Here is a 25,919-nt window from a genome sequence, read left to right as displayed (position 1 = left end):
CATACGATAGTTGGCAGCCCTGATTGCAAATTTCGATTGGCCGATAGGCAGCAAGTGGGCATTTTCGCGTACGCAGAACAAGCGCACAAAAGAGAAATGGAAAACGAAGGAAAGCGAAGAACGAGAGTTTACACATAGCAGCAGCAGGCTAAAACCACAAAAAAATCACCTATCCAGAGTCGGAAAATACACAAAATATATCGCGTTGGAAGCCGAGTTGACACCACAAAGAGCGTTGACCGAAAAAAGTGGCTAGTAAAGCAAACAGTACGAAATCTCTACGTGTTTTCATTTTCAACCCTGCGACCGTCTGTCTGTGTGTGTGTGTATGTGTGTGCGTGTGAGTGTGTGTTGTGCGCTTGTTTTGTTTTGACTAAAATCCCTTTTATGTAGTTAAATTCACAAAACAAACATTACCTAGCTGTTCAGTTGAAAACTAGGGCAGACTGAAGTTGGCCAAATAGGCACGCATTTTGGCCAGAAATTGCCGTGATATCGCCCGCTGATAAAACCGAGTGGCAACTCCGAGTGGCCACCATGTATACAAAAACAAGAAACGACGATGAAAACGAGTCGCGCGATAAATAAGTGGAAAGCGGAGGCGCAGCAGAAGAAAGAGCGACCCAAAACGAGTAGGGCAACAGCAGAATCGTCGCTTCTGTTTCGACAAACAGACACAAAAATCAGCCAAAAAAATAACAAAAATTAGATTAAAAGGGTAAAACCAAAAAGAGCACCAAAAACGTTAGAACTTGCCAAAATTTGAAAGTGTAACGCACGGAGGACATAAGTTGGCTTACCAATTCCAATTCTTTCAAAATTATTGAGTAATTTGCGGGCGAAGAGCTGAGAGAGAGCGCGTGAAACGAGCAAGTAAATTTGATTCCATTTGAATCCCCCAATACAATCCAGAGTGAGGTGACTTCCAGGGAAAAGTGAACTGATCCAGGTAATCCCCGGCTCCTGTTTCTGGTAACCCCGATATTTCCAATATGCGACATACGCCATACGGCCATTCTTCTTCCTCCTGCATTGCCCGCCCACGCCATTCTCCCTTCTAACGGTTCAGTGTGCCTGTGTGTGTGTGCGTGTGCTAGGTGTCCGTGTGTGTGTGCTTGCACTTTGCGCGCGCTTGCAAAAAATCCTTTTAGTTTGCATTTAATTATAATTTATAATTTACCATCCTCAGCTGTGCGAAGACCAATAGCAGTTCATCAAAAACTATATAATCGTAATTGTCCGATTTTCGTTTAATATGGAAAAAAAACCCTTGAAACACAATCTCCTTGTCTTATAAAGAAAGTTTGAAAAATTTGTTAAAATTTGGAATCTAAATATACTCATAAATTCATATAAAGAGAACATAAATACTATTATCTTTAAAATAATGTTTTGATCAATCTAAATTTTACATCCTAAAACTAATGTTTTTAAATACCGCTATTATTTTTCTCCTAGCTGGACCCCATGATATGTACACCCAAATCAAAAGCCCCCAACCCCTCCTTTGTTTACTAATACAAAATAATAATTGAAACCACTTTATTAATATTTTGCAGAGACGCTTATCATCAGGCGGTTATTATGAAAGGTTATGATTTGATTCCAATTCTCCTAAATACATTTAAGCTAAAACTCAAAACATTCATATTTTTGTTGCTAAGCGAGGTTTTGTCTCCTAACATGAGCCCTAACTTCCTTGAAACAAATCCAGATTTAATCTAGTCCCCAACTCTTACCTAGAGATACTAATATAACTCTTTTTCATATATACTGAACAGGCAATCATTATAAAATGTCTCGTAACAAAGACAAATACGACAGTGCTAATCGGAGGCAGCAAATCTTTCTGTCGCAGGAGGATATAGCCGCTGGCAAAAAGACGAATTGGAGTGGTCTGGAGATTACGGGTGAGTTATCCCTTGAAACCCTTAAAGAACTCAACTAACTCATCCTAATTTTTTTGGTACAGGTTGCGTCCGCAATATAAGTCCGTCGCTGTGGGAGTTCGAACATCTAACCGCCCTCTACCTGAACGACAACCAGCTGCTGCGATTGCCCGCCGATGTCGGCATGCTGATCAGTCTCAGAACCCTGGATCTGTCCAGCAACAAGCTGAGGAGTCTGCCCGCAGAGCTCGGCGAGCTCATCCAGCTGCGGTGAGTGCTGGTGTTGGGGTAGCGGTTAGTTGGAGTTTTCAGTAGTTCATTTTTAACAGAAATAGTTTAAAATAATTCAAATAGTCAGTATCCAATACAGTGATACATGACTCTTTCTTGTATATCTTATTGTATTGAAATATCCTATAGTGTTGTGGTAAAGCATGTTAAAAATGTAGCTCCTATTCAGAAATCCTTTAAATAGCTATCCAAATTAAAAACCCAGTTATATTTATTGAACTTTTTCAAGTGTAAATTAAGCACAGTTGTAAAGTTGTATGGTTGGATGAATCTTAAGCCGTTTTTCTTGTATATTAAGTATTTCCTAAATAGAAGTCGTGTTTTTAAAAAGTTGCCAAAAGCTTTAGGGATAAATTGGTGTACACAAATTTGAATTGATTAAGGTTACTAACTTGGTAACAAAAGAACCCTTATCTAGACCCTCTGTTCGGACGTTAGCCCTAATGATCCCCGTGCATTTCACTAACCCACTCCATCGCCTCTCCTCCTTTTAGGGAACTGCTGCTGAACAACAACTTTCTGCGCGTGCTGCCTTACGAGATCGGCAAGCTGTTCCACCTCGTCATACTCGGCCTCATGGGCAATCCACTGCAAAAGGAGTTCATGAACATCTACAACGAGCCAAACGGCACGCAGAAACTGCTCACCTACATGCTGGACAACTTGTCATGTGAGTCCCCCTATATCTCTCTATATCCCAGTGTGAGTGTCGGCCAGGTGCGTGAGCAGCTCCTGACCAGGTGTGCGTCCGTGTGTGCCTGTGTGTGGGGGTAAAAAGGAAAGCACGCGAAAAAGGCTTCCGAAAAGAGAAAGTTTTCGGTATAACTGCGGGTTCAAGGGTATTTTAACTATCTGATGGGGCTTGAATTGAAAACTGAAAATTAATATTTATTGATCAACGGAACAGACTTAAGAATGTTTTTTTGTCCTTTAGCTGAAGATAACCCGTCCAAATATCCTTAAACTAATATTTTTCAGCATGGTTAGTATACGTAAGTTAAAGTCGGTACTAAACCCAATAGAAAAACCATAAAAGTCGTTTAGTTATTAGATAGAAATTAGTCGTTAATGAAAAACATTTTTAAATTTTTAACAGAGAATATTAAATATGGATACTTTTGAGGTATTCTTTAATGCAAGATGTTTTTGTTACAATTTGTTTCTAAAAGGAAAAGTTTTCCTCCGTGCGCAAAGGTGTTACAGCTCGTTAATGCCTTTTCCCACACCAGGATAGGCCATAAAACCTGTTGCAGCGGCCATAATTAAAGTTCAAACTCACGGCTGCCCATTAATGCCGAAAACATAATGCCCGGGCATCAATTAAAAATGTATAATTGAATGCAACAATTACAACAATTGGCGGTGTCGTATCGGCCGGGCCGAAAGAACTGCACGACCTCGACATGCAAAAGCCGAAAGCCCCAAGCTAAGCTGCGCTCTAAGTGGATGTTAACTTGGCTTACAAGAGAGAGAGAGCCAAGTGGAACCTAAGAGGCAGAGAGCGAGAGACTGGTCTTAACTGGGCTTTTACTGTTAGCCGGCGGGCCTCGGTGGCGATCGCTGGAGCAGCTGACTTCAGTCTGCCGCTCGCTTGGCTACGAGGCGGACGCACTTGCTCCACACTCAGCTCCTCCAGTCTCTCTCTCCTCAGCGGGAAACCCGTTCGCGACCGTCGCGCATGCGCCGTGTCTTTCGTATTTCGTAATTGCGATCGCGCCGTGTCCCAGTTTCTTGGCGTTCGCTTTTCATTTCGTTGCGGTGGAATCGCTCGACTCTCGACTCTGTTGGCCAACCAAAAATGCCCATGCCTCATTGAGCGGTGGTGGCCCAAGCCGAATAATAATAATCCAAAGCAAGCGGCCAAGTGATGTGCAATCGACTCGATCCGCAGCCAGGACTCAGTTTGGGATTAAGACAGCAACGACAGCATGAGATCGCATGTGGCCGTTTACAGGGCGCCTGAAACAGCTCCATCATTGCCACTGCCACCATCCTCTAACTACGCTCCCCTGCGATACCATCAGCATCCGGTGAGCCATTGGCCACTGGGAAACCAGCAACAGCAGCAGCAGCAGCATCAGCCGGGTGCAGCTCCAGCCTACAGACTGCATCATGGTCCGCCGTCTGCTCCACCGCCCAATTGGGCTGGAGCTCAATCGGTAGCTTCTTCTGGCCAACCAAACCAGAACGGTGGCTATGGCGTGGTTAACCAGCAGCGGATCAATGAGTGCGCCGGCATACCGCTCATCTCGAACGCCTCCAGTCACCTTTCGCCGGCCCAGCGACAGAGATTGCTGAGGAAATCCACCCCAAAATCATGCCCAACATGGCCACCCGGAGGGGCCACCATGTCCCAGCTGGCTGTGCATGCCCAGGGCATGCCACTGCTCCAGCAGAATGCTAAGCAGCATCTTCAGCAACAACAACAGCAACAGCAGCAGCAGCTGCAGCACCACCAGCCACATCATCCACACCATCACCATCAACATCCTGTGGCGACCAACTGGAGTGCCTATCAGCCGATGACCAGTCAGGCAGGCTTCAAGTTGGCGGACAAATCACGAGCCCTTCGCTACCAGAACTCTGCACCACCGGTGCTCAGCAGCCAGGAGAAGCAGACAGCCGGCAATAATGCATCCAGCCAGGATCAGGCCACTTCACCAGCGGCGGAGACCTGTCTGCCGAGGATCATTAAGCCGAGAAAGCGACGCAAAAAGGATCGCAAGCCAGGCAATGGTGTTCTCCTCAAAATGGAGTCCGATATGCCGACTAAGTTGACTAATCCTGGAGAGGGTTACGCCGCAGGAGGATCTTATCACCTGGCAACCGGAATACTGCAGCATGATCATACGCACGGGGTGTGCTTCTGCCGGGAATGTGACCCACTGCGTTCTCTATGGGATTACCCACTGCGGCGATCGCTTTCCGATGCCTCCTCCAGCGAACAGGGAGGCGGAAGTAGGGAGTCCTCCTCTTCCACCTCATCCACGCACTCGGACAGCTCCTGCGATAGCTCCATCTGCAGCCAGAGCCTGCCAAGCTCATCGGCTCTGCAGGAGGAGACCACCGAGGAGTTTGCTCCCATCACCGGCGACAGCAGTCGGGCGGAAATAGTGGGTGTAATCGGATCCCAGCGTAGTCATCCGAGTGCAGTGACCACACCCTCGCAATGCTTGAGCGATGATTCCGGCTACGGAGATATCCTGAGTGGGATCAACATAGCCAACGATCTGTTTGGCAATTGCTTCAGAGGCGGAAAACTGGGCAACGCCTCCTCCTCGATTTCCGCCCAAGCGGAGACGCTGCTGGATGAGAGCCTGAATGAGATATCGCGCAAGCTGATCGAGACATGCAATGCTGTGGATCAGTCCGGATCGGGATTGGGATCGGGATCGGGAGCAGCCAGCGACAGTGGATTGGATAGCGCTGGCAGCCACAACTGCGGATCGGGCCTCGTCTTTAACTTTGAGCATTTGAATCTGACGGATGCGACGCCCACAGCCTTGGATTTTCTCGTGGATTGCAACAACAATAGCAGCGGCATAAGCCATGGCAATAGCTTGGGCTTAATGTGGCGCGCGGGAAGGCAGCCAACTGGTGGAGGTGGAGGTGGCTGCCACGATGACAGCCAAGTGGCAGCTGCCAAACTGGGCCCAGACAGCCGGGCCACACCCACCAGGCTGATACTGGGCACGGTGGGTAAGCTGAAGCCAGCGTTTTCCACCATCTCGTGACGACGACGACGATGACGACGCCCGTGGAAAACTAATCAAAATGAAAATCAAAATCAGAGTGCCTCATTTTGCGACGATTTGGAGAAACGTGAGACGACGACCAGATAACGACGATGGGATGGCGTGGGCGATTTCCATTTTGGATTGGGAAATGTAAATGTTAAATCTCCCGAAAGCGTTTTTTGAGTTTCTACCCAACCCCAAGTTGCGCAACTCCAGCGAAGACAGCGAAGAAAGAAGAAAACCCATTAAATGGATATAACGCACATGTGAGACGATCATCACATCATCATCATCATCACAGTCATTATGATCGTGATTGGAGCGAAAAACAAAAGGCCAACGAGTTGACCAAATGGGCGCTGTTGGATACGAGATCCCCGGCTAAATGGAAACTTATGAAGACAGACCGGGGGACTGGAAACCTTGTACATACCACATACACACAGTGCGACTATCCGAACCCGAATCCGAATCCGACTTCCACTTCAACTTCAACTTTCACTTTCACTGCGACGGCGGTGGCAGCGTTTTGTATATCTTTTAAGACATTTTTCTTTTCTTTTTCTTTTTGCCAAGACCACAGATGACGGAGCTGCGGGTGGGGGTTACGGGAAGGGTGCGACTCTTATGCAGATTTTGTGGCGCAAAAAGAAGAAGAAATTGTAGAAATCGTGTAGATTATACGATGTGAACCCTAGAGATACTTTAACTATACCCCATATCTGTATATCTTATACCTTAAACATACCATTAATTCTTGTTGTTATTTGTGCATTAACGTTATCCACATCTCATAGGGCCCCCTAGAAACCTGTCAAATCGAACTCCCCAAGATCTGGGATTTATAAAGGGGAGGCTTCCGTGTGTGTGTTAATTTTTATGTTTGAGCTTAAGCAACGTTCCTACATGTTAGATATGTATCTTTTTATATATTTTTTGGGTTCTATTTTTATGTTATCTGATTAGTGGGTTATCGGTTTTTACTTAGTCTGTAATGCGCTACAACGTGAACTTTTATAGTTAATAAGATTATGCTTAGGTTATCCTTAGATTGGGGAACACAGACAGACAGGATCTCTAATGGTTAGAAGCGAAGTTCTATTGAAAGCTTAGTTATACGTACAATGCGTTTTAAAACGATAAGGTATTCAAAAATGTTCAGTTTTGATTTTTCTTAAACCTCGAAAAAGTTGTATTACAATTGCCTTACAATTTTGAAACGCATTGTGGCCGGAGAACTGAAAACACATTCTTTCCAATTGAATATTTATAGATTTAAAGTGAGAGTTTAATAGAGCTTATAAGACCCTCATATTCAGCTTACTCATGGTCGATCGGTATCATATCATGTTATATCTTCGAATTAAGAGTCTCATTTCCGACTTTTCTGCAATTTGCGGCCCATGAAACAGCCGAAAGAAGATCTGGGTGCACAATTAATTCCAACTGAGATCGCCAAGCATAAAATCTAAATCTGAAAATCGAGAGCAGCCCTAGTTACCTGCTTAGCTGTTTGTAGTTGGCGGTGGCGAGTAAAAGTTTTCGCCTATTTCTTTTTTTTTTTTTTTAATTAAAAGAAACTCACGAACGCGCAGCGCGCACAGAAATTGCTTGAAGTTTTCCGCTCCAGCTCGACTTGACTTGGCTTTTCTTGAATTAACTTGGCTCGAATCGTGTTCGGCTGAGAGAGGAGTCGTCTCAGCATCGCGCGCCGCTGGAAAATGTCACAGATTTTCCATTGGCAGGTTCCGGGCAGACGGTTTGTGTTACCATTCCCCAGATATAGAAATTACCACTCGAAGCTAATTTATTTAATTAATTATATTTTCACTAGCTCGTATTGTTGTGCTCCCCCTCTCGTATTATTGTAGTGTTTTGTTTGTTGGTAAGCATCGTTTTTGCACAAATAACAATCCTATAGTTAACCCATCAATACACCACATTTGTAACCCAAACACACCAAACAATATGGCCAACTTATTTATTTTGATTAAGCCCGAACGAGAACTCAATAAAAAGTGTAAACAAAAATGTCAAACAAAAAGAACTCGATTGCTGTTTTGATAGCCCCGAAAAAATGGGTGTTGAAATAACAAATAAGGTAAATTCAGCCTGATCTAATGAGGCACGTTTTGGGCCGACTTTGGGGTCGGGGGAAAAACAAACAGAAGTCTGCGTTTTTCTGGGCCTACTCACTCAGAAATCCCTGATGCACTGCACCACACCACTCGAAAATGGACTTTCCAAACATTAGAAGAGAGGCCGCTGCACAGATTTCAATTACCGAAAGCCCCAGAGAAGAGTGGGAACCTTTCACCTGGGTGAATCTGCTTGGGCCGGCTTTCGCAAAAAAAAAAAAAGAAGAAAAAGATTAACCGCTGTCATAACCGTAACTGGCAAATTAATTTCTGGGCATTTTGTCCCCGTCATTAGGCTAATTAATGTCTCCATTTTAGGGCCTCATTTGGCGTAGTTCTCTTCAGCTAACTGCTTGTTAAGTCAGCTTCTAAAGAGGCCCGATTTTGGGGTAGCCTCTTTCACAATAGAACCGGCGAACCTCTGGAGGTCCGTGCTCCAAGTTTCGACTTCCAGTTCCAAGTTCCATGGTTTCTACTCCGCACTCCGGACCCGGACAACGGACAACGGACAACGGACGAGCGTTGAGTGGGTCAGTGGATAATTGGGTCATTTGCAACACTGTTTGCGCCATCAGCCGCCATCTAGCACTACCACCGAACGAACCATCGCTCCATCGCACCACCGGCCAGCAGCGGTGGCTAATGTGTTTTGGCTACGTCAATAAATGCGTCGCGTTGCTTTTGCTTTTGGCCGTTGTAGTTGTTGCTTTTGTTGTTCTTGGCCATAGATGATATAGCCGCTGGCCAACGAAGCGGGGCCATCTTTCTTAGCGTCTTCCAACATGCTAGTTTTTCTATTTTCCTTCTAGCCTCTGAAGTTTAATTGTTTTTCCTCGCCTGCTCTCGCTGTGGGTACTTCAAATTTGTCGTTCTATTTGCCGGGGTTTCGAAATCTTAACCTTCTTGAAGAAGTATTGAGGGTTATAATGTAGCTGAGAGATTTTTCAACATAGAAATCTAATCTAAATCTAAGTCTGGACATAGAAATCTAAAAACAAAAACCGAAATTAGAAAATAGTTTAAAGCTGCCCACTAATAAATTATATGTTTTAAGCTTTTATTATAAAAATGAAAAAACACATTGATCCAAAAATACATTATAACCATTGACTTGGTTTTAGGAACAAAACAAAGTATTACAAATAAAGATTACCTATAACATTTAAATTTAAGGAAAGAGTATCACTTTTTTCAAGCTTCTTTTCTGTTTACTACTTTCGTGATTTTTTACTTAGTATCGCTGTGTCTTCCTCCATCATCTCCCCCAAGTTTCCTGGCCAATTGGTCTTGCCGCTTTTCCAGTTGACTTTTCTTTGGCCAGAAATTAGCATTTCGCCATGAAATTGAAAGTTTCATTTTCCAATTAACTTGGCCAGTTCAGTGGGCCACACACACCGGTAGTTCATCGCCATCATCATCATCATCTTCATCACGATCGTCGTCTTGCGTTGCCCAAGTTCCTATCTCAACTTCCTCTGTACAGACCCACAAACAAAAAAAACGCGGTTAATCCGAATAAAGGCCAAATGTCTACGAAAAAGGTTACGCAAAATGTCAAACAGTTAAGAATCCAACTCCTAACGGCCACAAATGTCATTATTACATTTATTCTCCACTTTTAATGCCGTCTGCTCGTTCGCTGGGTCGTCTTAAAGTGGCTGTCTTGTTTTTTGTTGGCACTACCATTTGATTTTCTTTTCAGCCATTCTCGTGTTGACTTTGCCTTGCATTTTCACAGACAATTGCCGGCTGCCACTTGTCTGGCCCATTAGCCAAACTATACCGCACTATTCATGAGCATCTCGAAGAAGAAAGATGAAGGGCTCCACTTTTGAATAATTTGGTGGTGTAAATTTGTATTCATGTTGGGCAATGTGTAAATTTGATTGTCTGCTAAGATAAAGATAAAGATAATAGAACAAGCAGACGAAGAATTCATTAAAAGAAACGTTCCGAATTCGGGGGAGTTTTAATGAACGCATTATGGGAAAATCTTATACAATAAAAATTGACAAGCCAAATGATGGTTTATAAGAACATAATTAAAACTAAGGTTACTCACTAAAGAACTTTACTTGGTGTTAGTATTATAATAACATATTTTGTTATAACACTTATAGCTAGTAAAAAGATCGTAATAAAGTCAGAGTTACAGAACTGAAAATGTATGTCAATATTACCCAACAGAAGTTAATTGGGTTGCTGTTATTCCGCTCCCATTGAAGATTATCATGCTTGATTAGGTCACAAGTTAGGATCGTAAGCGAAGAATAGCATAAGATGGTCATTAGAACGAAGAGTAAGCGATTGGGACCATTTCATCTGACCAATCATCCACATCATTGCCCTTATGTTAGGCATTTACACTTACTACTATAGAAATATATAAGTTAAGATCTCGCAATGCGTCGCTGCAGCCTCAAATGACGAAATCATTCGGTGGACTGGGGAATTGGATGGGGGTCTAATGTCGCCTGTGACGTAAACTCCAGGGGAAAGAAAGAAGATGCACCATCGAGGTTCGGAACCCATAAATCAAGTGGACGGAGAACAGCCAAAGGGCCGGTGTTAACTCCTCTTAAGTCTTTCTGCCATTTGTGAGCGGCTTGTGCTTCATTTAGTGCTGCCGTATTCTTAACCTATTATACTCTATGAAGGGGTTACCTTACAATATTTGACACTAAAAATGAAGCAACTCGTTATATAATAATCAAGAATGAACTATTTAGGATCTAAAGATTGATATTATTTAATTTTTACAAACTTCCTTTGAAAACCTTGACTTTGTTAATGCTTAATAGTTTAAATCCTTAGGGTTTCCTAACTTCTAACCATATGATAGAGCATCCCTATCTTCGGTCTTTAAATGCCCTCTTTAACTTCTGGTTGTAACTTATTCTGCTTCATCTTTACTTTTTGTTGTACCCGCTCACGAAATGGGCACAACATGAATTAATTTTTTCTGTTTCTGGCTTTTTTCCGTTTGCCACTCGCAGTGGCCCACCGTTGGTTGTACAAATTTTGCTGCTCTATGTAGGTTTATAACTCGACTCGTCTGAGTTTTATTGTTACTGTGCTGCCTTTCTGGCCGATGACGATGTTTTTGTGTTGCTGTGCTGCATACGATGCTGCTGCTGCTGCTGCTACTACCATTATTGTTGTAACTGTTACCTAATCGTTTAATTGGCTTAAGTCAGTTGATCTTTTTCTCCCCTCGTCACCGCTTTGTTATATGAACGTTTTCTTCTTGTTTTCGGCTTTTATTTAATTTAATTTTTATGACAATTTTGTGCTTTGTAATGCATTTTAAACGCATCGCGGCGTCATCGATTCCCACAGCGTTTGCCGATTTAGTGGAGCATGCCGAATTGTAATGTGGGAAGAGGAAGTGGAGCGAAAATGTAAAGGGTGCTATGGACTTTGTTGTTACCCTGTTATAGTTAGGTAATATAATACTAAACTGTTTTATTTTTAATGAAGTCTTTGGAAACTGTAATAACACGATAAATATCATGTCCTCATGAAAAATACCAAAGGTGTTATAAATAATAGTATGTATATATAGTATATTTTAGTATTTCCCATAAATATCAAAAGTTTCGCAAATAATAGTATATCATCTATGTAAAACATGGAATTTAAACATTAGTAAAAGCAAGGAACATTAAAATAGCTCTAAAAACTTGTTGACCCTTTTTTATCTGAGCAATGATACTTAGCTTTATTGTTATTAAAATATACCATATAGGCCCTGAAGTTCCACACATCCCTTAAAAACCTCTAACATCTATAAAAAACCAAAAGATCTATAAGTTTGAATCTCCTTCCATTTCTTTTTCTGAATATTTTTGATTAGACTGATTTATGTAAGCTTGTGCTCCACATATTGCCCACCTTTTTGGCCAATATACCCCGGCTTTCGCTCCGTTTAAGTATCGTTGGGGATGACAAAACGGCCCCAAACAACTGAAATGGTTTATTTATATAGCGAAACCGGTATTTATAACTGCAATTGGGAGTGAAGAAGCGCGCTGATGATGATGATATTAGTGCCAAAAATTATAATAGTGTGGCGAGGGCAATAACAAAGCGGCTGATGATTTTTGGGGCCGGTGCCGGACCCCGCCCCCTCCGCCCTGCCCCGCCCCATTGTCCGCCTTTGTGAGTGTTAACTGTTATTTCGGTTACGAAATGTTAACTTTTTTTTTCTTTTTGGTTGGGTTTTATATGATTTTGTGCTTAGTCATGGCGAAGCTTTTTCCGTTTTTATTTTCATTGCTTGTTGGGCTGATTCGTTCGTTCGTTTTTTTCGTGTTTCTTATTTCTTATTTATATTTTCGTGGAGTAATTCGCATAATTGGCCCATATTTCTGATAAATATGCATCAGTAATCGGAAATGTTTTCGTCTGGTCGTCTCGCCTTTAATACTGTTTTAAATGCGGAAGTGGGGCTTACAGCCTGTTTTCATTTCGTTTTTGGTTTCATTTTCGTTTGCCTGTCTTTTTGGGGCTTATCAAGGTTGTTGTTGCGTAAAAGGAAGTGCAAATGGTTAGAAAGTTTTATGGCCAGGGAATGGGCCGAACTGCACTGGGAAAAAAATCAAGTATTTCCTGCTTAAGACCTGTCAATGCGAGCCAGCAAAAAAAAAAACCAAACAAAACAAAACAAACCGTGCATGATGGCTGTGGAGATTTCTCTATACAGTCGTTTTATGTATTTAAGAAGCTATTCTTAATTAAAGACCTCACGAAATTTAGCACTTCATTTCTCTGAAAGAAACTTACTTATCCAATATATCAGTATAAACTAGGCTGCTCTTTAGGGTAAAAAGTTTGAAAGGCGTTTATTTATTAGTTCTTCGAATGGTGAAATTTGAAAATAGTGAGTTCGCCTTTGAGAAAATATGGATAGCTTTGACCAAAAATGTCGAATTGATATGGGCGAAATTTAAGAGAAAATATTTTTATCTATCGAAAGCTTCAGGCAAGTTGCTATAAATAAGTTGTATATCATTTACATTTACAGCACAAGGCTTTATTTATTACCAAATTTAAACCCAACTAAAAAAGAAATGGTTCATAATACAAAATTCATATGCAGTTATATCGTTATACTTGTCTTTCTAGATCACAAGTTTTTAAGGATATCATTGAAGAGAAAGGCTTTGTGTTAAAGACGTTTTCTTCCCGATCTAGATCATTTTATTATTAAGGATGTTGTTTTACAAGTGGTTTAAATATAGAGTAGTTTTAGTGTTTGGTAGTTAAAGTCTTCTAATTATAGTTCAGTTTTTGTTACCAGGCTATGAATGGTCTGGGTTTCCCCATTTGTGAGTGTGAGATCTGCCCCTGAATGTTTTCTTTTGGGGATGGGTTGCTGGATGGTTGGTTGGTTGGTTGGTTGGTTGGCTGGCTGGATTGGATTGGATGGCCCATTACAGGCTGTGTCAATGTCAGCAGGCAGAAAGGCAGTATTCAGTAGGCAGTTGTCTCGTCGCCGCTTTCCAACTGCGGGAGAGAGAAAGTACCCGACTTCGACTGCGACTGCGGCTGCGAGTGCGCGCAAAGATTTAAAAGTGGATCAGCGAAAGAAAAATAAACGTAACCAAGCAGCGTGCGGCATTGTTGGCGGATCGCGTGAGGCAGCCACTGCCTCCTACGAAGATGCTGCCACTGCACTGGGAAAAATTGGGTATCAATTTGTCTTTGCCACGGGGAAAGTGGCCTTATCTTATCAAAAAAGGAACAGTTTTTCTTACAGATTTGGAAATATTCTTGAGCTTGTTCAATGAGTTTGCAAAATCAATAAAAGATAGCATTGAATATATGAAATGTATGCTATAAATGTTTCCAGGTAAAGGGTTATTATATATTTTTATTTTTTCCAAGATGAAAATATAATAAAAAACTACAAACTAAAATTGTAAAATATAGATCCTCCTTCACAACATAGAATATAGTGCATAGAATCATATTTAAAATAGGTAAAACTAAAACTGTAACAATATTTACCCTCCTGATTCATATTTAAAATAGGTTCTAAAAATCAATTTAAATGTATCTAATTCTACGGCTTTTTTTTCATTGTGTGCTTGGCTGCTCCATGGAAAGAAAGCCCACGCCAGTCTGCGAATCCAACTGCTGATGGAGTTGGAGTTGCCGGTGGTGCATTGGAGGCCTGGTGGAGATGGGGTGCTCCGGCTGTGTTGGATCTGCTGCCTCTGCATCTGAATCGGCTGTTGCCACTCGTCATCCGCTCGCCTGTGCATAATCACTGTGCGCGCACATTTTCAATTGATTTTCCATGTGACGCAGCACAATTGGAGTCTTTTGAATATGGCGCTCACGATCGGCCACGATCTGTGAAACCCGGCAAGAAATGCAGCGGCAAATGCTGTCCAACTGGTTTCCCACACGCACATATGTACATATGGAAGGAAGCCCACAATTGTGGCCAAAAGAATAGTGATTACAAATGGTTCACCAAGTTACTTTTGAAATGTATATTTTTAAAGATTCCTTTAGGAAAGCACTTGAAGAAAGGCTTTAATATTAAAATAGTAATGACACTTAAATTTCAACAAACTTAAACGAATTTCTTTAAAATAGTCATGAAAACATATGTAGGATATCTGTATATGAATTCAGTTCCTAAACCTCTTTTTAATGTTTAAACCAATTAGTCAAAATGTAAGTCACTTTCATGAGATCATAAGAAAGGTTAATTCTATTGTTTGATTTATTTATGGGACTTACATTAACCAGGCTTTTGGCAAATGGTATTGACCTGCTTTTTAACTTTATCACTTCTTGGAGCTATTATTTCAGCCTCATCTATGTTTAGAGTGCCTGAAATGCACCTTAAATTGTGTTTCATTATTATGATTTTAATGCCAGATTGTCTTAAGTGGAGGCATCGCATGGAATGGCGACTGAAGTGGACTGGTCGGGCTGGGACAAGCAATACCAGTCAGAAACTGGCAGCAGCCAGCAACCATCAACCAGCAACCAGCAACCAGCAACCTGCAACTTGCAACTTGCGATTGCTGAACGCCATTGAACATTGGCAGTCAATTGCTGCTCCGATCGCATCGAGCGAGAAAAAAAACTGGTGCAAATGAAACAAGTTATCTAATTGCAGTGCTCGAGAAGAAGTGTGGCAAGTGGCGAGTTGACTTTTGTTTTCTATTCGAAGCAGGCCTCCACTTCAGAGCGATCCACTCCACTCCACTCCGACTCCTCTGAACCTCGTATACCCGTATTCCCCAACCCGATTCCCTCGAAAACCGCCTCCGTTTTGACCAACCAACGTGTGTTGTGCATACGATATCGTTGGCCAATACACACTCACATCAAACAGGCTCTGCATTGGCCTCTTGGCGTTTTTAATCGCACCAAATTTCAATTTGAATTTCACTTTCTTTTTCGATACGCTCACTTGGGTTTTTGCCTTTCGAACTTTTGTTTGTTGTCTTTGCCTCTGAGAGTTGATTTTTTTTTGGTGTTTGCTATTGTATTTCATTTCGTTTCTTTTTGTTTTCAAATGCAGCAAGCAGCGACCATGAAAACTTTGGATAGAAAGGGCTTTCTAGTGGCGCCCGAGGAGGGAACCCCGGGGGAAAGGTAATAGGTGGGTGGGAGAGGAGCTACGGGATAGTATATATACCTATATAGGCCGACACGACATGGCGTGACATCAGGCTGCCAGGCGAATATTGAACCATCGAATGGCAACTTTGAGTTAACCGTGTCAAGAGAGAGTAAACATAATTGATATGCATCCATTAGGCAGTAAATAATCTTGATTGTATGACGGTGGAAATTTATGACCGATCGAGCGGAGTGGATTAAAGAAAGGATTGGAGGCAGTAATGAGTCTATAGATAGGTAGGAACGAAAGCTACACAAAACATTTGTAAATGGAACTAGTTTCTGTTTGAAACACTGATATCTTTAATAATAACATTAATTCCTGTGTTTTACCATGTTTTTAAAAAATACTTTGTATTTCGAGATATGAAGTAAATTAGCATCTTTTAGCTGAAAACCCACAAAAGAACCTGGCAAAAAGTAGAGCACCAAACAAACATCTTTCAATTGCCATTCACATATAGCAACCGGTTTTCGTTTTCACTTTTATTTTGGTAATGAGAATTCTCTTAGGAAGTTCGCATCTAGCAGCGAATTTTATGTTAAACTAAGGGAGATCTAAGTATAAAAAGGGAAATGATATAACCAAAGAAAACGAAATTTCGCGTTGATAAATCTAAATGCCTTGGCAGAATATAGTGTGTATAAGAAACATTAGAAAAATTATCCAAGTTTTGTTAAATAGTTTCGTTTTTAGGGAACCTGCTTTTTTTTTAAAATCCATTTTTGCAGAAACCTATATTATATAGATAGGTATGCTAAGTAGTCCAACTTTCCACTGTAACACTTCCCCTATGCCATCCATCTTTCCCCCAGCAGCCCCCCGAAAAATATGGCACGCTTCGTTGGCTGAACAAATTTGTTTTGAAATTTCGTTGATCGCTTTGTTTTCCAAAGTGTTTTCGATGTGTCTGCCTTTTGTTTCACCTGTCCATGGGGTAATCACTCACAAATTCGGTGAAATTATTTACCATGCGTCGTCCCACTCAGCGGATGAAGGGAGTTTCGAGTGGGTGCGTGGGTGTACGCGGTGGGTAAAAGTTTCGTAACTGAGGCCCCCGAAGCGAACACCTTTAACCCATCGATGGCTGCGATGATGATGATGATGATAATGGTAATGACGATGAGAAACCCCACTTGAGGGTGCCAACAGTTGGCATTGAGTTCGCTGTCAAAGTCTTTTGTTTGACGTTTTGTAATACCAAGCAACATTTTAGTTAATACTTACGCCTCAGACACAACGATCGTTTTCAATACAAGCACACACGTTACGTTGCTCTTTTTTTTCCATCCCTTTCTCGTTTCGGTGACTCATTTGCGTCTTCTGTAATTTTCGTTAGTGCCATTTCAATTAAATAACCATTTGCATAATTGTAAAGTAAAGCGCAACAAGAGTGTGCTGGGTCCTAAAAACGAATTGTACAATTAAAATGCAATCAAAGCGGCGTTAATGTAGTCATTAAAGGCTGTCAGCAAAAATACAAAACAAAAAAAAAGGAAAGAAACACACACACAACCGAAAAACAAAACAAGGCGCACACAGCAACAAAATTATGAACAAAAAAAAAATCACTAAATTTATTAAAAAGTGAAAGTTTTTAGTCGGCGTCGCCGTTTGCACAAAATTACCAGAGGGAAAAAGAAATGCAAAAACAATCAACGAGACTGCGAAACAAAGCAAAACAAATCTCCAGAAAACCCGCTACCACCTTTTCGTTTTGAGAGCGACCAAGAAGAGAAGAGAAGAGAGGAGAGAAGAGCGAGCCGAAGCGATTGGGTTCCACAACTCCAAAACTCCCATTACCGTAGAATCGCCGCAGAGCGGAGGTACCGGGTTCGATTCCAAGCCGTGGCTCCCCTTGCCGCGGCACAATATGTTGTAAGCAGCGGCCCAGCCACGGCAACCAATTCGAGGAACGGCGGGGCGGGTGTGGTTCGCAAGATCTTCCACCCGCACCATCCACATCACCAACATCATCCGCCTTATCAGCAGCATCTGCATCATCAGCAGCATCTGCATCATCAGCAGCATCCATGTCATCCTCATCATCCGTCGTATTACCAGCAGCCATATCAACGCACGTTTTACGCCCAGCTGCCCCAGACGCAGCAGGTCGGCTTTGCCCCACCTGCCCCATTGTACCACCCCCTCAGGTGGAGAAACCCATGTATCAGTAGTCCAACACCACGCAGTAAGTGAATCCCGCAGCATCAGCGATGGGAAAGGTACTCCTTTTTCACCTAGATGTCATTCTTAAGGATATATCTAAAAAATACTCCATTGCTCAGTTCACCCTTAAGATGGTAATAGATTATTTATACCTTCCTTATACGATTCTTATTATATACAAGGGTCAGAAACATTTGATATTCGAATATATTATAAGTGTATAAATGGTTACAACTAGATGAGGCACAGTATGACTATTAAGAATTAAAATCAGTAAAGTACAAGATACTTTTTAAAAAGTTATCGATGGTACTTGATATATTAAAAGGATATTAATAATTAAGGGTCTGTATAATAGTTCTGAAAATTACATTTTTTAATAATATAATAAACCTAGTATTTGGGTTAGAAAAAATATATCTAAGGCTAAGAAAATTCCAATTCATTATTACATTGTGATGGGACTCCCACTTATACTTCCTATAAAACCTCAAATGTCTAGTTGGTATGTTATAATTTATGATAAATGCATGTTCATAAAAGTAACTCTACAAGGTAAAAAGTAACATGCATAAGTATACCCCATACATGTACCCATGTATTTGGCTGCCCATCAGTGCTGCACCTCGGTGTGGTGTATGCAAAAAGCAAAGCACCACCTGACTGGACTGGTGGTGCCGCTTTTGCGGTGGGGCAACCCAAGGCAAAGGCGGAAGCAATTTGATTGCTTGTGCATGTCACTTTCACCGCTTGCAATCTTTGCACCCGGCGCAGGTCGGCTGTGGAAGATCGGGAGCGGGGAGAAGTGGTTGTGGTTGTGGAAGAACGTGGATGGAGGCACATGCACAGCACAGCACAGTGTGTCAGTGGGGTAGCCGAGAGATACGGAGTGCTCGTGTGTGTGGCGGGGGAACGCTTTATGTGCGGGTGCTAATTTCATAATCTCTTGCCACCACCACTTGGCATCGCATTTTCACTCGCCCAACTAACCGTACATCCGCGTGTCTTTTTTTCTTTGCAGTCACCGTCAATCCACCGCCCCAGAGGCCCTGGCTGCCACTGGCCAAGCCCAACAAAACGCGACCAGCCTGTAAGTTGTAATTAAAGCTTAATAGCCGTCAGTCGGCCAGCAAGAATTTTCTATTACCGAGCCATTTGCAGTTGCCCTAGATAGCTAAGCAAGCCGCTCTTATAAGTCGATTAGAGATATTTACCTGAATGGTTTTTCAAATTGTTCATTTCATTTTTAAATGCTGGAAATACTAAAAAGTTAATTCGTTTTTTAATTCCGACTATTATTTTAAAAATAGATATCTAATCTATAATATCTGTTAAATGCATAATAAATTTATATTGCTCTTTATTGATTTACCTGAATGGTTTTTCAAATTGTTCATTTCATTTTTAAATGCTGGAAATACTAAAAAGTAAATTCGTTTTTTAATTCCGACTATTATTTTAAAAATAGATATCTAATCTATAATATCTGTTAAATGCATAATAAATTTATATTGCTCTTTATTGATTTACTATTAACAATTGTTTGCTTAAATTGTTCGTATAATTAAAATATATCTAATATTGTTTTTAAAATTATTCGCTTCATTGATGCTAGTACTATAGAATACAAATATTATGAAAAAAATAGGTATCTAGTGTCTTAGATTCTGGGACAGAACTTAAGAAGTATATTTTTCTTTATTAACTAAACGAATTTCCCTATGTTCAGGCATTTTTACGGTCATGTGCTATAATGTGCTCTGCGACAAATACGCGACGAGGCAAATGTACGGATACTGTCCGTCGTGGGCCCTCTGCTGGGAGTACCGGAAAAAGTCCATAATCGACGAGATACGACACTACGCAGCGGACATCATTAGTCTGCAGGAGATCGAGACGGAACAGTTCTACCACTTCTTCCTGCCAGAGCTCAAGAACGATGGCTACGAAGGCATCTTCTCGCCCAAGTCGCGAGCCAAGACAATGTCCGAGCTGGAGCGGAAGTATGTCGATGGCTGTGCGATATTCTTCAGGGCGTCCAAGTGAGTACAAAGATGAAATCATATTTTTAGGTAAGAAACTAATGCAAGGCTTTCCCTAACAGGTTCACGCTGATCAAAGAGTCGCTGATCGAGTTCAACCAGTTGGCAATGGCCAATGCCGAGGGCTCCGACAACATGCTGAATCGCGTGATGCCCAAGGATAACATCGGCCTGGCCGCCCTGCTCAAGGTGAAGGAGAACGCCTGGGAGCCGATGTCCGAGGTGACGCAGATCTCGCAGCCGCTGCTCGTCTGCACGGCGCACATTCACTGGGACCCGGAGTTCTGCGACGTCAAGCTCATCCAGACGATGATGCTGAGCAACGAACTGAAGACGATCATCGACGAGGCGAGTCATAGCTTCCGGCCGGGACACAAGAACGACTCGAATGCCGTCCAGCTGCTGCTGTGCGGTGACTTCAACTCGCTGCCCGATTCGGGCGTGGTAGAGTTCCTCGGCAAGGGCCGCGTTGCTATGGACCATCTGGACTTCAAGGACATGGGCTATAAGTCCTGCCTGCAGCGATTGCTCTCGAACGACACCAACGAGTTCACGCACTCGTTCAAGCTGGCCTCCGCCTACAACGAGGACATCATGCCGCACACCAACTATACGTTCGACTTTAAGGGCATCATCGACTACATCTTCTACACGAAGACGGGCATGGTGCCGCTGGGCCTGCTCGGTCCCGTCTCCAATGACTGGCTGCGCGAGAATAAGGTGGTGGGATGCCCCCATCCGCACATACCCTCCGATCACTTTCCGCTGCTCGTGGAGTTGGAGCTGATGCACACGGCAAGCCAACAGGCGCCTCCCAACGGGCTGATCAATCGCCGGTAGCAATAGAATCGACGCGGCAGACCCACCACCAGCAACACCACCACTACCAGCACCACCCTGATGACGACGACGACGGCGCCGGCGGCCACGCGCACGCCGGCTGCCAGCGGGGGAGCAAGCGGAAGTGGGAATGGGACTGGGAGCGGGAACAGCGGAGGCGGTGGCGGCGGCGGCGGAGGTTCAGGTGGCGGTGTAGCTGCAAGTGGAGGCGGCGGCGGCGCACTCATGATCCCGGGCGGCTACAGGGGACGGAGCTGCAGCAACAGCGGATGCCATCGTCTGACGGCTGCCCTTGGAGCGGCGAGAAAAGCAACCAATCCCGCAACGCCAGCGGATAATAAACAGGTCACCGCTCCGCATCCCGCTCCCAACTGACGTGGCGATCTGCTCGCATCAAAATTCAGTTTTAGTTAGATACGACATACGACTTTGATTTCTAACCCCCGGTCTCCCAGCTCTTGTACCAATCACATCCCCCTCAAGAACCCTATAAGTTATAAGCTGACGACGTTGTGGAGGTTCCGCCGCTTTGTGCGCTGGATCGCAAAGTGTGCTCACCGATGCAACCCATTAACTAAGATCGTAATCGTAATAGGAAGGAAATAATTTACTTGCTGCACTCCTCTTCCGCGCTTCTCGTTTTGATTTTATCAACTGCACGTTTTCACCATCGAATAAATCCATTATATACAATATGCATATGTCAAATTCTATCTTGAAACACACTGCTCATTCACACAGCAAAAGTAAATCAAAGCTAATTCCGTTTAGCAAAATTATTAGCAGCCGTTCGTAAATAGTACCGGAAACCAATTATGCATTAAGTAAAAAGTAAATTACATTGTGTAAAAATTAAACGAAAAAAGTTATCTAAGTAAAAAAAAGCAAATTTATCTGATCGAACCGTTTTCTAAATTGGGTCTGAAAGGATTACAAAAAAAAAAAACAACTACAGAGTTACAAGATACAAGATTTATGTGTATAGATACTATTTTGGCCAGCCAAGTAAATTGAACCGGAATCGCTCCGGATGTGCAAAGTAAAATAGATCCTTTAACTAGTTGATAATGCAGCGCAGAATCATGTAATGTATAACATTAGAAAGCTTCAAAAATAGTTCGGTCTACTTTTATTTGAATGCATTGGGGTAGGTCGATTTGTGTAGATGTTAATGGATCAACAGAAAATATTCTTAGGGGCGGAACGTACAACATGAGCATTTTCCGAAATGTTCCCTAAAACTGTTCACTTCGCAGAATTAAAACTCAAAAGAATACTTTCCGCCCCTCCGATTCTAAAGTGAGATAAATGTACCCACCCTACTGTGCATATTTAGACCTAAAGAGATCATATATAAATATAAACTATGTGTACATACATGCGTGCAGCAAAAAATACAAAATAAATGTCGTAAAGAAGTATTTTTAAGTACAGAATGGCCGAAGAACCATCCTGCATGGAAACGTTTCAACTCACACACCAATTCCATGACCGGCCCTCATTGTAAACTCCATTAAATGTCGAGGTGTAACAGATAAATATGTAAACTGATGACATAAACGAGGCGCACATCGTTAGGCGATCTTCAATCACCGAAACCCCTCATCAATATAAATAAAGTCAAGAGAGAATCAAATGTACATATATACATATTTTATTTCTGATCTATAAGACCTATATTATGGTTGGGAAAGTATCTCCAATAGCGGAATTCTCCTCCAAACGCTTGGCAATGGGACTCCAAATGTTAGGGCAGGACTTTTGCAGCATCTCCAGATCCCCAATAATATACAGGGCCCAGCGGGCGCGAGAAAGAGCCACACAAACTCGATTGGGCAGACACAGGAAGCCAACTTGGCCAGACGAGTTGCTGCGCACCAGCGAGAGCAGCACAATATTGGCTTCCAGGCCTTGGAAACTATCCACACTTGCCACTTGAATCCGATACTTTCGAGGAAGCTGAAAAGGAATCATTATAAATTGTAAGCTACATATTAAGTTATATTTATCTACCGCTTTCTTAATGCACTCGATCTGTGCATTGTATGGTGAAAGTATTACAATATCACTTTGCTTATACTTTCCCTTCTCGATAAGAAACTCAGTTAGTTTAGCCAGCACGCCAGCTTCGTAGGGATTCTCGAAGGACATGTCAGAGGTGCGCTGCTCCGGCTCGTTGTGCTGCACAAGGTACAAGTTTCTGTCCATTAGGCGGACGTCCTTGTATTCCTTCACTGAATCCGAGCAGAGCAATTCGTCGTAAATGCTGGGCACAAGGAGCTCCGAGATGCATGGACGCATGCGGTACTGCAGATTAAGCATGGAGAACGGCATGCCGGCCACGATGAGGCGTTCGAAGAGCGAGATCTGTGGCACCTTAGTGCTGCCGGTGAAGGGTTGGAGCTGCTTGTGGTCGCCGACAAGGATAACGTGCTCTGTTTGCGGCGTTAGGCAGGCCAGGATGTGTGCCTCCTGAATCTCGGCTGCCTCCTCAAAAACTACGCACTTGGATTGGAGTAGCCGGAAAAGGAAGTTGAGACGAGCCGCGCACGTGGTGGTCATGGCCAGCACATCCTTATCCCTTGCCAGAAAGAACTGGAAAACCATGCGCAGTGTTTCAATTCGCTCGGCCACCTGATGCAGCTGGTCCTGAGCCATCAAAGTTTTTTGGTAGCTTTCCTCGCTGTTATCAAAGTTCGAGTACAGGTTTTGGAGGTACTGGAACTTTTCCTTGTACTCGCAGTTGACCAGCCACCAAATTCGCTTCAAGCGAGGTGGCACCAGATCTGGATTGATCATGGTACGTGCATTAAACTTGGATATTAACGAATTTCGAGATTGGGAGCCGAAGCGTAGTATTTCCTGGGTGTAGTGTGAGACTTTCACCAGAAACTTGTCCAGCGAGTCGTTTGTATAGGTCAGCACAATTATGGGACCCGTGCCCAGGACTTTGGCATTCTGTATCAAACTGTTGACCAACTCCACCGAGAGGTGCGTTTTGCCCGTGCCTGGCGGTCCTTGAATGATGCTGAACTCCCTGCTAAGGGCTTCCTTGAAGGCTTTTCCCTGACTCTCATTAAAAGGCACATCTTCAGGCAGTTTGTCCAGAGTGAAGGGCTTGCCTTTAAGGCTCAGCTTAACTCCTGGTTTAATGTAAGCTGGCGGTGCTATATCCAACTAAATAAAAAAATTAATAAAGTGCAATAGATATATGTTCTGTTGTAATATGCTTACCACTCCATCTACAATATAGCGACGCATTGGAAAATGCTCGGTGCTGCAGGTGCTCAGGTAGTTATGGACCCTAAGATAGGGTTCAAAGAACACGGGCGTCTGGAACATGGTCATTGGTCGGTCGTAGATGTTGCCAATGTTGTACTGCTTGACAATCTGCACACTTAGCTGGCGATATAAAGAAGGTATGTTAAATATTGATCTTCAGAGTAGTAGTTACATTACTTACACAACCCTCCTTAAGTTTTTCAGGCTCTGTGTAGCCCACGGTGGCTAGGATTAGATCATCAAAGGTGAGACTAGTTGTTAGACAGAGCAATGCTCCTGATTTTATGTTATCTAGTCCGTTCTTATTAGAACCTTCATCAGCTTTTACTTTTAGGAAAACTAGGCTGTGACGCTGAGCCTCGGCAAACTGAGGATTCAAAGTCAGATAAGCATTGGTCCACAGAAGACCCTGTCGCTCCTGCTCACTGGGATCTGTTCCGGTGCGAAGCTGCTGCACAAACTCGAGCAAAGGAGTGGTAAAATCATCTCTTAGTAACTGCCGCTGCGTATTCAAGTATTGGACCACTTTGTCGGGCACTGAGAGTTCCTCTTCCCTAGCCGCTTCCTTGCCTACTAACTTGTCCAGCGTTGGATAAATTTGTCCCTTGACATTGTGCGAAAGGTTGCCGGTGAACGCTTCCAGACCTTCAGCCAAGTCGCTTTCACAGGAATAAGCCAATTTCCTGTACATCTCCACCAATTCGTAGCCCTGGGGACTAAGCACTCCATTCTTATGGGCTCGTAGGAGCAGCCACTTTATGTGGGTCAACACCATGACCGAGTCCGCGTCGCATTTACCCAAAGATGCCTTGGCCAACAGAAGGTTCTTGATCTTGTCCAGCAGCACAGACTGCCGGCTGAAGGCGGACAGGAACTCTTCATCGAAGCCGCCCATCTCTAGTTCACAGAGTGACTTCAAGACATCCACAAACAGACCAACTCGCTTCACACTATCATTGGCCAGCAGCTGGTTCACGAAGAGATCCCGATCCTCGGACAGGAAGTACAGGAACATGTCGATGGGCGGCATTTTCAGGGCCTTCGTTAAGTCGGTCAGGGAGAATCGACCATTGGCCTTACCATCATTTCCCACACTCCCTAAAGAGGCCTCCAAGTTCAGTTGCTTCAAGTAATCTCCCACTGAAAGCATAATATTATACATATGTAATTGCTAGGATGAGTTGGCTTTTTATCGTACTTACCCTCGGGGATGCAATCTATGTGCTCCTCATTCTGATTCACCTCCAGGGACTTCACCTTCTTCTCCAGATCCTGCACCAGCTCGTCCTCATCCTGGTTGAACCAATCTTCATCTGAACTTGACATGGTTGTATCGTATGATAGATTAGAAGGCGCAAATGAAATCCCGAAAAGTGATGAGCAATGTACAGAAATGATTAGCTAAGGGGGAAGAACAAAAATACGGAGAAAGCTTTCGGCCACGTTTCACCAGAATTGCACTATTGCGTTTACTGTAAAACCTCATACTTTTTAAGGCCCCGTTTACACCGGAAATTTAAAATTACGTAATTGGATTATTCGGGTAATTCGTTTAGTATTAATAAAACATCATTAATACTTGTTCGTACATTGTAAATAATGCCAAAATACGTAAGCGTTTAATTTAAAAAAATGATTTTTTTTCAGAAAATGATTCTAATGGAGGAGGAGTTCGAAACCCGGAAAAACTATGATTACGTAATGTATTGACAGCCCCTTATGTGCAATGTGAGAGCGAATAATAATTAAAACAACATTGTAAACCTCAAAAAACATATATTTATTTAACTGCAAGCAAATACTTGTTAAAATCCAATTTTAAAAACTATAAATGCTGGCTTTGTTATATATACGATATTTATGAATGTACAACGTACATT

The 25,919-nt window shown here is 42.8% G+C and overlaps 4 protein-coding genes across 11 annotated transcripts in view; 3 read left to right on the top strand and 1 right to left on the bottom strand.

The window, feature by feature from the left end:
* jar (Myosin heavy chain 95F jaguar) overlaps window positions 1-25,919 on the top strand; it is a 74,698-nt gene that overhangs the window by 44,210 nt on the left and 4,569 nt on the right. The window lies entirely within an intron of this gene.
* Window positions 91-22,397, top strand: twin (CCR4-NOT transcription complex subunit 6-like twin). 4 transcript variants are annotated; one of them, XM_017088972.4, is made up of 8 exons: window positions 92-267; window positions 1,560-1,591; window positions 1,782-1,910; window positions 1,973-2,159; window positions 2,675-2,850; window positions 18,897-18,965; window positions 19,605-19,917; window positions 19,980-22,397. In XM_017088972.4, the coding sequence occupies exons 2-8, from the start codon at window positions 1,585-1,587 to the stop codon at window positions 20,755-20,757; spliced, it is 1,659 nt and encodes a 552-aa protein (XP_016944461.1). In that variant the 5' UTR covers window positions 92-267; window positions 1,560-1,584; the 3' UTR covers window positions 20,758-22,397. The 4 variants fall into 4 exon arrangements, with proteins under 4 accessions (XP_065721589.1, XP_016944461.1, XP_065721590.1 ...); XM_065865517.2 differs by lacking the exon at window positions 1,560-1,591 and having other exon boundaries at window positions 91-267; XM_065865518.2 differs by lacking the exons at window positions 92-267; window positions 1,560-1,591 and adding an exon at window positions 602-949.
* On the top strand, window positions 3,295-8,921 carry LOC108020263 (homeotic protein female sterile). The gene has a single exon (XM_017088386.4). The coding sequence runs from the start codon at window positions 4,109-4,111 to the stop codon at window positions 5,912-5,914; it is 1,806 nt and encodes a 601-aa protein (XP_016943875.4). The 5' UTR covers window positions 3,295-4,108; the 3' UTR covers window positions 5,915-8,921.
* On the bottom strand, window positions 22,389-25,498 carry LOC108004858 (NFX1-type zinc finger-containing protein 1). Its single transcript, XM_065865516.2, has 5 exons — window positions 25,242-25,498; window positions 24,221-25,179; window positions 23,992-24,159; window positions 22,771-23,934; window positions 22,389-22,716 (listed from the first exon to the last, which is right to left on the bottom strand). The coding sequence occupies exons 1-5, from the start codon at window positions 25,363-25,365 to the stop codon at window positions 22,432-22,434; spliced, it is 2,700 nt and encodes an 899-aa protein (XP_065721588.2). The 5' UTR covers window positions 25,366-25,498; the 3' UTR covers window positions 22,389-22,431.

The sequence above is a fragment of the Drosophila suzukii genome, chromosome 3 (assembly GCF_043229965.1).
Source record: "Drosophila suzukii chromosome 3, CBGP_Dsuzu_IsoJpt1.0, whole genome shotgun sequence".
Taxonomy (NCBI): Eukaryota; Metazoa; Arthropoda; class Insecta; order Diptera; family Drosophilidae; genus Drosophila; species Drosophila suzukii.
The sequence above is the reverse complement of the archived record's forward strand: the minus strand, read 5'-3'. Positions and strand labels throughout refer to the sequence as shown.